This window comes from Nilaparvata lugens, chromosome 3 (genome assembly GCF_014356525.2).
Source record: "Nilaparvata lugens isolate BPH chromosome 3, ASM1435652v1, whole genome shotgun sequence".
In the NCBI taxonomy this organism is placed as follows: domain Eukaryota; kingdom Metazoa; phylum Arthropoda; class Insecta; order Hemiptera; family Delphacidae; genus Nilaparvata; species Nilaparvata lugens.
This window is the reverse complement of record NC_052506.1, coordinates 8,865,131-8,881,421: the sequence shown is the minus strand read 5'-3', so window position 1 is coordinate 8,881,421 and position 16,291 is coordinate 8,865,131. Positions and strand designations below refer to the sequence as shown.

The following is a 16,291-nucleotide window of genomic DNA, read 5'->3' as shown; positions in this document are numbered from 1 at the left end:
CTTGTTATCCACAATTCAGAGCTTATTCTTCAAAATAACTGTGAAAATTACTAGAAATTGGATGTTCAAAGAGAGTTTGGAATGTCAAATATGCTATAAAAAAGTTCCATTAATATCATTTGTGGGATCGGATTTGTGAGAACTGTATCCTACTGTTAGTAGTTGACCTAACAAGGTGTCGTGCTATAATATGAGACGTTTCGCTACAATACAGAGTGAGTTATCCACTGAAACATGAAATGTTTCCTTCACTCTCAGATCAGAAAAATCACTCATCTTTAAATGCTTATAACTCAAAATACTTAGAATAGGAGCTAATCTCGCCAATATGATGACATATTGTTCCCCTCGTCAAGTACTAGAGATTGAGCGATTCTAATTTTTGACCATTTTTGCAAAAATCCTATTCATGGATTTCATGAAAAATGCAAACATCCCAGATTTGTTTGATATACGGGCTATGGATAGAGGTTGACATAACAAGTGTTGTGCTATAATATGAGATGTTTCGCTACAATACAGGGTGAGTTATTCACTGAAACATAAAATAATCTTTCCTCCACTCTCAGATCAGAAAAATCACTCATCTTCAAATGCTTATAACCCAAGAATAGGAGGGAATTTTGCCAATGTGATGACATATTTGTGTTGGAAGTAAATTTCTGCAGGAAGACTGAATTGACTGGAAATCATATGATGGAACGTAGGCCTATATAGGTAAAAAACCTTGGTGAGGCACGCACCTACACTCACACTTGCTGAGGCTACACTGTACCGTACACAGTGTATTGAAGTAGCGTTATACCGTACAATAATTCCTTGGTCATATATGTCATAAGCATGAGCACTTAAGTCCAAAACTAGTTTTGAGAAAATGGGTCAAAAGTTTTCTTGTATGTTCAAACATAATTTTAAAAAATTTTCTGATCCTATCTCAATGAAACTTTACAAAGTAGGTTCATGAAACAAAAATCACTTCACTCTTATAATATGGGCTACTTCATTCAAATTAATAAATGTTTTAAAGTTTTTAAAATGTTTTAACAAAATGGCACCCTACCTACTACAAGTTTTTAAACTGGTTTTATTATTATGAAACAACTTTACTTAGAAGCATTGAAAAACATACCGGTAGGTGATTAGAAATTTTCATGAAAACCTCATCTCTCTCTCTCTCTCTCTTTCAATTCCTTCAAGTCTTTATTCAAACTCGTCAACTGACAATTTTGTCAGTTTAACATAAACTCATGTAAAAATAATATTTTTGAAATAAGCATTAGGTTGTGTATTGTGTGTTACAGATTCGCACGTTCACAATTTATAGATTAAAATTGAAGTAAGCTAGTAAGTTAAGCATTTCTTTTTTGAAGCTATCTATCCAGTTCACTGGTCATTGATTTAGAAGGATGAATAAATAATTAGATAAAAATAATAAGTTAAAATGCAGTGACAAACAATAAAAATACTTGACACGTTTAACAGCTCATATCATAATCAAATACGTACATATACAGGATATAGGAGATGGAGGTATAGTATGTATGTAAAATATTACATGAAGAATCTAAAAAAATAATGAAAAATCTACACTCCCTCAAGTTTATTGTGGTTATCATTTCTCACAAAAACGTGTATTAGGGTTCCTAAATGATTTTGAATTTATCTAGTAACTATTATCAAAGTATACTAATATCAAGCCAAAGCCATGAAAAACAACAATTATTTTTTATCAATCACAGTGGAATATTATCACAGTATTAAATTAAATTTTGCCGCGCGTGGCAGTGGAAATTTTGCTCTGCACCAGGCTTGTTGTTGATTGGTTGGAACTGGAAACTGCTCAGTTCTTGGATTGATATCACAGCGCAGCAATCCAGTCCAGTCCAGTCCAGTTCAGTCAGAGTTCGCGTTCTCAGAATGTAGAAGCAGGTTATGTTCTAATTCAAAATGGTTTTTAAACTAAACTTAAGATCAAATTTAATTTTATTTATAGTATTGATAGTCTTGTGCTGTGGAAATTGTAGCCATGTAAAGGGAGTGTGGAGTACAAAAGACTTTTTTAAATTTTTATTGAAATTTGGTGTTCAAAAGACTGACGTACATTATGAGAAAGATACAAAAGGTTATGTTTTTGGTAATATTACCTCTAGAACTAATTTCTCGCATTTAGTTACATTTTCTGTCCTTGATAGACGTTATTTCTTAGAATACTATGGTAATAGAAGTGTTGACGATAAAGAACAAGCATGTAAAAAGATGTTTAGGAAGATTAGCACAATTGCGTTTGACGTGCCGTGTTTTGAAAATAAGCAAAGTGAAGACTTTATTAGGAAAGTGCCATGTGATAAAAATGAAGTGTGTAAAGAAGACAAGCTTGGGAGTGTAGTAAATGGATATCAATTGACATTTGAGGTTACTGATATTAAAGAACCTAGGTAAGTAACAGAGGGTATAATAACTTGCTTCATATTTGTTAAGAAACTAGTTTACAGTAAGTTGGCTTCCTTCTAAAAACTTGTTTGAATTGTATTTTACTTCTATTATTCTTTAAATTTATAATTTCAATCAAGTTTGAATGTCAGTTTAATTATTTAGAAATGAAGGTGGTTTTGGTTATTATTAATTTGAAGAAACTAGTTTTTTGTCTTATATAGAGCTGATATGTATGCTTGTTTATAACAATTAGCTAGCCTACACATCATGAAGAGTCTTGGGATTTATTACTTCCCGTCAACCCTCAGATTGCTGGCACTTCATTCTTGCAGATGTAATAAATACCCTGGCTTTTCATGAACAAAAAAAAATAGAAAATACCACAGACACTTCATGCTTGCAAATGTGAAAAATACCTTGCACTCTATGAACAAAAAATATCCCTGGCACACTATGAACAAAAAATAGGAAATACCCTGGTACTTGATGAAAAAAAAATAGAAAATACCCCTGGCAATGGAAGGGTTCAGACCCACGTTCACCCTCATCCTGCACAAATGTGCGTAAGGGTTCTAGGCTACTGCGAGTGACGGTTAAAAGAACCAATGATCGAGGCTTTATTACTACTGTAATCTGCTTGATGAATTGGGCTCTACTGCATTGCACTGTTTTAATTCTATTATTGGCTGATTGCATTTAATCCATAATTGGATTCAAAGTTTGTTCCTCTGTCGGAATGATTGACTTTGTTCTTGTAGATAACAGACGTCTCAGTAAAGTGTCTACTGAATTATGAATATAAACTCCAATGCTAACACAACAATGATACTTTCATTAACTGGCAAGCTGCTTACTAAGCCTTTTTAAACGTCTGTTGATTGTGTCATTCACAACTAGATATACGATTCCCTTTGTCGATGTTTCTATTACTCATCCAAGTCTACCTTGCATTTGTACTTCTGATCATCACCAAGCTAGTTTATTAAACACGGCAGACCACTTTCAAAAATGAGGTTCATTGCTTACTTTAACTAGAAAACTAACTAAATATATATTTAGTGCCCTCTGCACAGCGTCAGTTTAAAACTAGATTTCATTTTAAAATGGATTGAACCCATATCAAGTTTCATTCGTTATAATTTGGTTCATTTTGAGTTTAATCCACCAGCTGATTAAATTCAGTTTAAGCTTGGACTGAGCAAACGGCTCTAAGTGTTTTATAACTTTAATTTGTAAAATCATTATTTGATAGACCACGTAGACTAATAATTATTGTAGAATCGTTTATCGTTTTTGACGTTGGAATGTGAATGAATAAGGCCATTCCACACGAACGTGGTTGTGTAATTCTCACTGCGGTACATTTAATACCTTCAGCTTCATCCATAACCCATAATTGTGGGTTCGATGGCGTAAAAAATCAAAACGCGTACAAAACACACATTCAAAAAACTTAACAGTTCAGATGGCAGTAATCCAGTGCTCGCGCTCTCAATAAAAATTCAAATTATTACCCATAAATTAGTTTACACTGTAATATGCCTTGTCACACAGTAGCCTCCTGACGGTTCTCCTGAAGGCGGCCTCATTCAATTGCTTCACACTATTAAGAAGCTTGTTGTAGAATTTCAGGGCTGAAATCATGTAACTGGCCTGTTGTGGCGGTGGATGTCAATACGGGCAGCTAGAGTATGCTGTATCTTCTTGACATACACCAAGCACAAGAGGATGTAATGGCTGAAGACAGTCAGTACACCAAGGCGAGAAAAGATGGGCTTACAGTGGGCAAGCTTGTTATAATTCTTAAAGCCCTCTTTTGCAGCCTCAGGACATCAGCAGCCCCTGTCGAATGACCCCACAGGAGCAATCCATAAGTGATGTGGCAATGGAAGAGAGCGTGATTCATCATTAAGAGATACCTCTCCGTCACCAGGCCCCTCATCTTGAGCAGCAGAGAGCAAATGCGGGAGAGTCGGCTGATTACCTGCTGTAAATGAGTGTTCCAGCTGAGTTTGCAATCCAAGACAAAACCCAGCAGCTTTACTGGATTCTGAGGGTCAAGCAGTTCTCTTGACAAGCTGCAGATGATCCTTTGGGTCTTGTCCTCATCCAGCTGGAATCGATTAGCGAGGAAACATGAAGTGACAGATCGAAGATGCTCCGCAGTACACGTATCTCGTCGGCTATCCACACCGAAAATGTGTATTGCGTTTGCGGTTTGCTGCCTAGCTATTTGATTCTTATGCCATCATTAGAGAAGAAATGCAGCAATATTGCGTACTGTAGTTCAGCAGACTTCGGGCATACCTGTAGCTGCGGCTGCTACAGGAGTTTTTTAATGGTCTCATGTTGTAGCCTGCACAAATTTCACCCACAATTATTGTTACCGTAGAGCATAATTGGGGTATTAGATGCTTGGCCACGCCAAGTTTGCAAAGGGGGGTGGGCTGGAAGCGGAAATACAGCATAGACGTAATTGCTTATGGTTCTTACTTACTCACTTGTTACTTGTCTTAGTCTTCTCCGTAGTCAGGTGACCGGGGAATCGTCAGTTCAACTGGAGAAGGATGAGTGATGTGCTCTGCTATAAGAGTGTAAACTGTAAGATGAAGGGTAAAGTGTACAGATCAGTGGTGAGACCAGCTTTGTTGTATGGCACTGAAACCTAGCCTGTTTCAAAGAGGCGAGAGAAGAAAATGGAAGTGGCTGAGATGAGAATGCTGAGATGGATGTGTGGGGTCTTGTGAAGAGATAGGATTCGTAATGAGGTGATAAGAGGTACAGTTGGGACCATACATTTGGTGGAAAAATGCAGGAGGCCAGGATGAGGTGTGCAGAGACTGAGGATGATTATGTGGGACGGAGGGCGCAGGCGCAGGATTTGAATCTGAGTGGACGAGAGTGCGAGGAAGGCCAATGATGAGGTGGAGAGACAGAGTGGTGGCTTAGGCTTAGACAGAGAGTGGCAGAGGGAGTGAGACTGGTGACGCGGGGAGGAGATGGACAGGATTTTGTAGAGGAGACGGATGAAAGAGGGAAATGCCGATCCCATATTATGATTGGGATAAGGTTTAGCCAAAGAATAAGAAGATGCTTTGCCACGCCATGGTGGTTTGAATTGACAAATTTGATGATAAGGACGATTTTTATAAAAACCTACCAATCAAAGGCTACGCTGGTGAGGAATGACCTACAGCAATGTGACTAATATTAATTTCTATAATTTTTTTTTTTGCTGAGTATGAGATCAATTTCAGCTTACTCTTCAATTCAATTCAATTTTAATTCAATTCTTTATTGCCAGCATTTAACAATACAACAAATCAAGGATAATAAAATCAACTTTAACATTTTATTTTTCGTAAGCAGCAATTCTTATTGCACTATCGGTATTTATTTTTTAAATGATCATGTCTCATTAACATAAAAGCAAAACCTAATTTTCTTTAAATATAATTGAACATTTTTAACATTATTATTATTTGATTTAGGAAATTGGTCTCTATTTTTGGAATTTGGGATCTTAAGGCTGTGCAGAGGCTAAAAATAAACTTTCTACTCGTGATATTTTTCAAAGTTTTTTGATTTGTATAACATCAACGTATCAAAATGAAAAAGTTTTCTCAGGAGAACATTTTTTTCTGATCATTACTTTTTGAGATATGAGCGACTAAAGTTTAAATTCTTGGGACAAAACATTTCAAATTCGGTAAGAGATAAATCCATGAGATTTAGAGGATAGATTCTTCATGGAATTGTTAATCTAGTAAAACAAACATTTTCTGAAAATATCAATTTTTAAGATAGTTATTCAATTTACTAAAAATAACAAAAAATAACTTTTAGTTGAGTTATTTTTGGTTATTTTTAGTAAATGAATAACTTTTCCAAAAATTGACATTTCAGAAAATTTTTGTTTTACTAGATCAACAATACCATGAAGAATCCATCCTCTAAATCGCATGGATTTATATCGTACCGAATTTGAAATGTTCTGTCCCAAAAATTCAAACTTCAGTCGCTCATATCTCAAAAAGTAATGATCGGAAAAAAATGTTTTCCTGACAAAACTTTTTCATTTTGATAGCTTGATAATATACAAATAGAAAAACTTTGAAAAATATCACGAGTAGAAAGTTTATTTTCAGCCTTTACACAGCCTTAATGATATAGGAGTCATTGGCCTAGTTGTCTGCGACTTATCTGTCCATACTTATAAATTTCTAATTTTTAGCGAATCTGTTCACTATTTTTTAATATACCTATAACGAGCGCTTGGCTCTTCAGTGGGTTGCTCCTTAATTAACTTCACAAATTTCAAAAAAAAACTTTTATTAGACTAAAACTTTTGCTGGCTGCTTATATGGAGTATACTTTACCATATACCACCTATATACCTACCTTCATCATAAGAACAAGAGATAAATAATTAAGGTCAATCCCTATTCCCTTATTCCCTGTGCCAAGAATTTGAGAGCAAATTACTCAAAAATAACTAGTAGTTCAGTGAACAGTAGACCTCACACAGTTTCCTCATTCACAAATATCTGATGTCACTTGTTCTAGCTCATTCAGTTGAATCACAATAATTCACAGTTGAATCATAATTCACTCTTAAAAACTGTTATTTGTTTTCTCCAAGACCAAAAACTCACTTATGTTAATAAACTCAGTTCACGTTTGAATTTTTATACCATATGATAATTCTCCAGTTCCGTGATAATCTTTCCATCTAATAAAAATATTTCTCAACTATTAAAATTTTTTTTTCAATCAAGAATATTATAATTTCTTCAGCATTATTTAGTTCATTTAATCATTTTTATTTTATTTTCAATCACCTATTAAATTTGTTTTCCAAATGTGAGAATATTGATACTGATGGGCACGTGTTTTCCAAATTTGAGAATATCGATACCGATGGGCACGCATCATAAAAAATATTGAAACCCTACCTTATAGAAATAGACACGACCAGACATCTGTGCAATGCATGCAATGAATAATCCACTTGTCAGCTGATTGATTATAAATAATTATATAGTCTGATTGATCCTATCTTCAAAGTAGATGATATATATATATATATATATATATATATATATATATATATATATATATATATATAGTGCGATATCAGAGTATGGAGGAATTCATTTCCTTTTCATATTATCCTTAAAATGCAAAATTTCAAAAAACTTGCGTATATCGACACGCAGTTGAAAAAGGAATATTCCTGCCAAATCTCATAGAATTCTATCAACGCGTTTGGCCGTACTCGCGTTACATACAGACAGACAAAAGAAAATCCGAGTTAAAACATAGACCTCTTTGTCATCGAATCTCAATATCCCCAATATTGACTCCTATCATTTGGCTGTAGTAAAACCAAATACAGTAACTCAACTATCCGAATTAATGGGGACCGGGACCCATTCGGATAATCGGAGTTTTTTCAAAAAAATTGCCATTGGAGGGAAAAAAAGCTACGTTTTGATATTGCACTAATTTTTTATTGAATTAAATGAAAAAAACATGATAGTTTCACATGTTTTAAATATAAATAAAATGTACTTACGCAGTTGAAAAAGGAATATTCTTGCCAAATCTCATAGAATTCTATCAACGAGTTTGGCCGTAATCGCGTTACATACAGACAGACAAAAGAAAATCCGAGTTAAAACATAGACCTCTTTGTCATCGAATCTCAATATCCCCAATATTGACTCCTATCATTAGGCTGTAGTAAAACCAAATACAATAGAACTCTAACTATCCGAATTAATGGGGACCGGGACCCATTCGGATAATCAAATAATCCGATAATCGGAATTTTTTTCAAAAAAATTGCCATTGGAGGGAAAAAAAGCTACGTTTTGATATTGCACTATTTTTTTATTGAATAAAATGAAAGAAACATGATAGTTTCACATGTTTTAAATATAAATAAAATGTACTTATGTACAAGGGAAGGATAATAGTGAGCGAACGCGCAAACACTGGCATCGCAGGGGGAAGAATTATAGCGCACTTGGACTTTTTTTGGACAAATTTTTTTCTGAAAGTGATTCGTATAGTCGGAGTTCGGATAATTGGAGTTCTACTGTACTTGATAATTAGGAAGGTTTTCTATCTGTTTACAATTTACGTGAGATAATCAATTTTTCACTGCAAAATAAGCTATAAATAGGATTACTGCAGGTCTATTCAACATGAATTTGCTCCTTGTTATTATTACCTGTTTTGAAATTATGATTTCAACTGAGTAAAACGTTGAACATTTTTTATGCATAATTGCAGAAATATTGGGTGTTTGAATTTAGTGAGCAGTATTATGAATTCTCATAATGTAGCTCATGTAAACAAAATTACAAGTAGAGTAGTTGGTTCAAGGACAATAATTATGAATGCATTCCAGTTATATTTTATCTTACTTGTTGAAAAATGAAAAATCAAAATCGATATTTAGTAGTATAATGAAAATGTGACACACAATGGATTTTATTATTATAGTCCAGGCAACGAATGCTCAAATAAAGGTATAGAGGGAAAAGTTTGGAACACAATTTTCAACTCCACAGCTCTTTTAAGAATAGTTAGAGGATTAACATATCAAAAGTCCTCACCCCTACACCCTGTGCTAAGGGGTGGGGGTGGTTTGAAAGTACCATTTTCTCATTTTTCGCATATGTCTCGGGAACTATGCATCTTATGAACATTTGTATTCTTTGCAAAATTTAAGCTTACAAAATTACCAACAAGTCTTGTCTTCTACATTTTTTCCATATCTCTCATAGTTTCTGAGATATCCGCTCCTGAAGGTGAGACATTTTTTGAAAAAACATTTCTGCCTCCAATATCTTCATCTTTTCGGCCTTATCATTTTTGAGCGATTGATTAAAAAAAACCGTCTGATTATGAGCTGATAGAGCATCAAATTATCTTCAATTTTATGTATATTTACACTAAAACCACCCCCACCCTTTTACCACAGGCGGTAGGGGTGAGGACTTTTGATATGTTAATCCTCTAACTATCCTTAAAAGAGCTGTGGAGTTGAAAATTGTGTTCCAAACTTTTCCCTCTATAATCTTTCTTTGACTGGACTATTAGTAAGCTATGAAAAACTTGAATATTTCAATAAATCATTTTAACTTTTCAATTATAAACTCAATAATTTAAATAAATTATTAAAAAATGTATTCTTAAATAAAATTCTAGTCTTAATAAATATTTGAAAAATGTTGCATGTATTTTATCTCCTCTCACAAATTGAAACTTAATTATTTGTTGTATGAGACAATCCTATCTTTTTGTCTGACTTTAATCAAATCATTACGGAACATTACATGTTATATTATCACATGTAGATTTCTCTGATCACTTTATTCGACTATAGACGCTGTGAATAGTCCGGAACGTGTTTCTGCCGTTATGATTATGACTGTTATTGATCGCGACCAGAGAAAGTCATGCTAAAACCCTTCACTCCAGTTTCTTAACCGGTTGCATGTCACTGTCCTTGTTGCTACAACTAAAACTGTATTGTCTAGTTCATAGGCTGCAATTTGAAGTGTTGCATTCATTCTAACCACACAGACTACGCCCAATAATAAGAACTTGAAAAATACCTACCATAAGGAAATTTCAGAATTGTTATTTTCTCCGAATTCGGATTTCTTGGAATCATTAATATAATATTACCTACAAGTTTTCCTCATTTGATAATTATTTTACACGAGAAACATCTTCAACGATCCTTTATTGCTTCTCAACAATGTATCCATTTATTATTTAAAATTACTTCTGTTAGGTTCTGAAACAGTAGAAATAATTTAGTAAGAATTCAGTAACCGATAGGTCCGTTTTCTATGTTGACTTTACATTTAAAAGAAAATTTAATATGTAGATTGTAATGTGAAGGCCTAACTTGACGTAATGCAGCTTTATTAGACATTGGTTCCTCTCCTGAAATTTTATAAACCTTTCATTTGAACAGTTATTTATTCTCAGTTTCTTGTTGAAAGATTGATATAATTTTGATGTCAGTACTCAATCTGTATACGAATGAAAAACAATTATTGCTCAAACTCTATATATGTATTTAATTTTGGTGATGTAAAGAGAAATGTTATTAATAAAATTTTCATTTGAAACTAATCCACCTTTTTACTGGGCAATGAACAATAATATTATTATAGCCTACATGTTGGCAATTCCAGTGAGCATGAAATATACCATTCTATACATTCTATACTCACTGGGCAATAGTATGGAATAGTATGGGAATAAAATAATAGTATGGAATATTACATTCTATACTCACTGGGCAATTCAAGGTATAACATGCTTATTTTAGTAATCAAAAATTACTTGTCAAGTTTGGAAGTCTAAAGAGCGTTTCAATTCTATTTTACTTCTGATGTAGTCATTTATTTTTGGGTTTAAATTATGCAGCTAAAGGACCTGACTCCGTGAAAACTAAATCGGGCTAAACAACTTCTCTATCAGCTTTCTATTTATGGTAATGTTTTGATCAAGATGTTTATGTAATTCGGGAAGTATTGGAACTTTATTGTAAAAAATAATTGCTCTAGTTTTCAATTCAGTTCAGTTTTCAGTTGTGCTCCTATTCAAATGAAAGTTTTATTATTTATTTAGTTCTTATTTATGATTTTTGAGTTCAGAAGCCTATTAACGGTATTGTACATGTTTGATAAATGAACAATCAATATTCTGATCAGACTAAAGCTGCGTTTACATCAAACTTATTAAAAAATGTTAATAACTTAATCCTTATAGATTCTATTGGATTGAACGGAGCTTGACAAACACATATGTTCATCATGTGTATGATAAGTTATTATCAATCTAATAGAATCTATAAGGATCAAGTTATTAACAAAATGTTAATAACTTAATCCTTATAGATTCTATTGGATTGAACGGAGCTTGACAAACACATATGTTCATCATGTGTATGATAAGTTATTATCAATCTAATAGAATCTATAAGGATTAAGTTATTAACATTTTGCTAATAACTTTGGTGTAAACGCAGCTAAAGAGTTTGATGTTTTTTGAACGGTAAACTTTATATTTTAATACATATTACATACATTTATATCGTTTCATAATTATGTAATACATATTGTGATGTATTAATTCTAGAATGATAGGCTATAAGCTCTCATAATACTTTGCCACAAAAACTTTACAAATAAAATAACTTTAATTGTTAAAATTAATTCAATATTGATAATTTATCCTAAATACTTCTATCTTAAATTCCTCTTTAGAATAAAAATGATGTGTAACGACCATTTTATCTTTAACCGTTTTCCTTATTTTCAGATTTTGGTACCTGAGTCTAGTCGCATGCTACCGAAATGAAACCACCTGTGAGTGGCATCATTTCAATGAAGAAGCTGAACTTGAATATGATATTTGGTTTGTTAATGGAAATCCAAATATTAGCAGCTTCAATCCGCTCATCTATCAATTCTCTTTTGATAGACAGGTAATATGCCTTTATCCTATTGTCAGAAACACAATTACTGAATGTATACTTGATATAATTTTATGACGAACCTTTTTTTATGAACAATAAAGTCGAACAATAGTCTGATGAACAATAAAGTCTCGTGAGCTCGATCAACAATAACTTGTCACAATTTATAGTTTGGAGAACAATAACGTGTTACGTCTAACGTCTAGTTTGATGATCAATACGTTGCTTTCATCTCAGTTCATAAAACAATACTTGCTCTAAATAATTCATTTGAAAAGTAATTAATTAAAAAATTCATTCAAACACATATTAGATCCACTTAAGCTGCGCTTACACCAAAGTTATTAACAAAATGTTAATAACTTAATCCTAAATATCGGAGACCGAGCTTCGCTCTGGAGTGCAAAAAATGTATTACGAAAGAAGAAATTATAATAACATTCATACAGAAATGTTCTATCTAATCACAGTCAATTGAGATTAATTCCCAAAGGGAAGGCAAAAAATTTCCCTCACAAAGGCCCAGTTGCACAAAAGCCGGTTAGATTTTAATCCTGATTAACTTCACGTGAACCAAATCAGAGAAGACCATTTCAAAAAGATTGATCTACTGGAATTAATCAGGATTGAAAGTAACCCGGTTTTTTTGCAACCGGCACCAAGTTCCTGATTAAATGATTACAAAAGTTCAACAGCTGAGTCATAATTTTGACACAGTCCAACACATGAACTCTCTCACTCACTTCCATCACCAACAGACGACGAAATAATTATTATCAGCTGTTTTTCCATGGATGATTAATAATTATCCTTTTAATGTCCTTCAGCGAGTTTTCCAAAGGATGAGACCTAGTTCAATCGAATCTTTATATTATAAACCTACTATGTTCTGAATTTCGTGGGAATCGTTAGAGCTGTTTTCGAGATCCGGTGAAATACAAACATATAAACAATATAAAAACAGAAGTTGCTCGTTTAATAGTGTAGGATCATAGCCACCTCTAATACAAGGCCCCGGCCTACGATATTGCAACGTCGCAGTGTAGGCCTAGAATCTAATACATGATTGGTGAAAAATATTTAAAAAAATACCAGCTGCCTATTCATGTTAAAAGATCAGCTGGTATTTTTTCAAAATCTTTTTCACCAATCATGTATTAGATTCTAGGCCTACACTGCGATGTTACAATATCGTAGGCCGGGGCCTTGTATTAGAGGTGGCTATGATAGGATAGATCATATAAGAATGAACATAACTTATCATACACATGATGAACATATGTGTTTGTCAAGTTCCGTTCAATCTAATAGAATCTATAAGGATCAAGTTATTAACAAAATGTTTATTTTTCCGTCCTCATAGACTCTATAGATTAGATTGAACGGAACTTGACAGAAACATATGTTCATCATGACTGTGTACAGGGCCGGATCTAGACAATTTTTGAGGGGGGGCAAACTAAAATTTGCCGCCCCTCCCCCTCTTCACCCACAAAAAAATCCCTCACAAATTAAACAAAAATGGAACAGGTAAACAAATAAATTAAGAAAAGTTGAGATAGTTTTTATAAAGTATTTTAATTCATACAAATATTCACACTATAAATAATGGTATGTAGGTCGTAGTAGTATAGACTTTAGATGCATCATAACTTAATCTGTAATGATTACTTTACGACTCTTTTTGGAGGCAAATTCTTTGATCACTTTATCAAAACTAATGTTTGAGGCTCGCTTGTGTTCAATGGTAATAATGCTAAGATCAGTGAGTCTTTGTTGAGACATAGAACTTCTTAGGTGATTTTTGACCAACTTGAGCTTGCTGAAACTCCTTTCTCCGGTAGCAACCGATACTGGTAGTGTGAGGAATATTTTAAGTCCTGTTGTGATATTTGGGTACATTTCTTCCAGCTTGTTCTTTAAAATGAGTTCTAATGAAGTGGAAGCACTAGACGTTTTCAATTTATTATCCACTCCTAATGCAAAGCCTTTGAAACTTTCAATTTCAGATATCAACTCCTTTTTGTTCAAGTCTTCCTTATATGTGTCTGCCAACTCACCAGCTTTAGAATTAGTAAAATATATTTTCAAATTGAGTAATTCTTTTATTTAAAAATTTACTCTAAGAGTAAAAATTTACCTTTCAACTAGGCGAAAATTCCCCACATCTGGCAACACTGATTGGGGGCGGCATGGCAGTGAGGCTGGCATTGAGTGGGATGGCGATCAGCTAAAATTGTAAAAAAACTTTGCTGTGCTGCTTATTATGCTATTAGGGCTCTCACTCGCTCAGTGTTTTCTACTCGTTGCAATAGATTTATATTGATTGCTATTGTAAAATTATAATTATTGTTTGATTATTACGTTATGCAGTTTTGAAATTACTTAATTGACGTTACTTATGACGTTTGGCTCGTTTCATTAAAAACTTTTACAAACTGTATTAAACAAATTTTCTGCAACCAGAAATTTGCCGCCCCTCAACCCTGCCGCCCGGGGCAACCGCCCCCTCTGCCCCCCCCCCCTTGTTCCGGCCCTGACTGTGTATGATAAGTTATGTTCAATCTAATAGAATCTATAAGGATCAAGTTATTAACAAAATGTTTATTTTCCCGTCCTTTATAGACTCTATAGATTAGATTGAACGGAACTTGACAGAAACATATGTTCATCATGTCTGTGTATGATAAGTTATGTTCAATCTAATAGAATCTATAAGGACGGAGAAACAAACATTTTGTTAATAACTTTGGTGTAAACACAGCTTTGAAATTGTTGGCTTCATTATTTAATTTTATAATTATACACTCGCAAAATAATTGAAAGTAAATAAGAAAATGAACGTTTATTGTAATAATATTATAGTAAGTGAATGCCGAACGAGGGGTTTCCAATATCAATAAATTTATTTACCTTCTTTTATTTATCTAATATTCAGATGTTTATTTCAAGGTAATTGTATCTAATTAGTGCTCGTAAAGGTCAAGCAAGAAAATTATAGGCTATTCATAATTAAGATTAAAATCGTTGGAAAAAAGAAGATTCATATGGCTTTTTGTTAGTGGGGAGTCCCTTACGGGAAGGTCCCACCTAGTCTGTATATATATTTAATTTTAGCCGTCAATGGGCTTCACAACTCACGACTTTAATATGTCAGCCGGGACCTTCAGTTTAATATGTCCATCTGTTTTTAATTCCCGTTGAAAAAATGTCAACGATAAAAACCAAGTGTTCCAGAAGGGAAGACATGTTGGGAAGGACGTGGAAAAAGTTGTTCAGGATAAGAGGCGTTTACAATAGTCAAGTTTCCTTGAATTCAAGTTTTGAGTAAAATGAAAGTATTTTGAAAACTTGAATTCAAGTTTTGAGTAGAACAGAAACTTCCATCCACCATCCACCATACTAATTTAGACCCTTATTCTAGTTTTGTTGATTCAAGTAGATATTGAACATGTTTGACTTTCGGATTCAACTTGAATCTTGAAGGTACAATCCAACCTGCAAATGGGGAAATAAGATAAAAACAGTTGTCAGTTAATGTAGAAATGAAAACACTAGCCTTCAGGCTCGTTTCGCCAGCAACCGAGCGACAACCGAGCGGCTGTGGTCTGAGACTACAACCGCCGCGATTCGCCGGCGACTATTAAAACCGAGCGATGCATGTGTACGGCACCATGTGTTTCCCTATACCTGGCAATCGCTCGGTTTGTCAACCGCGCGACAACCGAACGTAAATCGCTGTCATGTGAACTGGCTCTTAGTAGTCGCCGGCGAATCGCGGCGGTTGTAGTCTCAGACTACAACGCTCGGTTGTCACTCGGTTGCCAGGCGGCTCGATATACTAGAGAAGGCATGAGAGCGTACACATGTCTTCAGTCAACCGAGTGGTTTCGATCAGAGCAGTAATATATGTTTAAGAGTAATATAGTGATTTAGTACATAGATTAAGATATTAAGATTGAGTACATAGATGTTGTACCTAGTAATTATTTATCATAACCGAGCGTAAACCGCTCATGAATCGCTGTCATGTGTACGAGGCTGGCAAACCGAGCGATTTGCCAATCGAGCGACAACCGAGCGTAAATCGCTGTCATGTGAACAAGCTCTTAGACCTCACTTCGCTCGGTCAATAATGTTGTGTTAGAAGGAATTTGCAATAACGTCAAAGATACGACCAAAATTAGCGTTTTTTTTTTTGCTTTTTTCTCAGATTTATCGAGAACAAATGAACAGAAATTGTTCAAATTTAGTACAGAATCTCAGCTAGGGTGTAATAATGTTGTGTTAGAAGGAATTTGAAATAACGCCAAAGATACGCCCAAAATTAGCGTTTTCCCAGCGTTT

General features: G+C 34.0%; 1 protein-coding gene across 1 annotated transcript in view; it reads left to right on the top strand.

Annotated features, from left to right (window-relative positions):
* Positions 1-1,875: 1,875 nt before the first annotated feature.
* The window catches only part of LOC111053227 (integral membrane protein GPR180), a 28,619-nt gene continuing 14,203 nt past the window's right edge, over positions 1,876-16,291 (top strand). The window contains exons 1-2 of the mRNA XM_039425334.1: positions 1,876-2,435; positions 11,788-11,953. Of these exons, the coding sequence (XP_039281268.1) occupies positions 1,948-2,435; positions 11,788-11,953 (654 nt within the window). The 5' untranslated portion in view covers positions 1,876-1,947. The remainder of the gene's footprint in view (positions 2,436-11,787; positions 11,954-16,291) is intronic.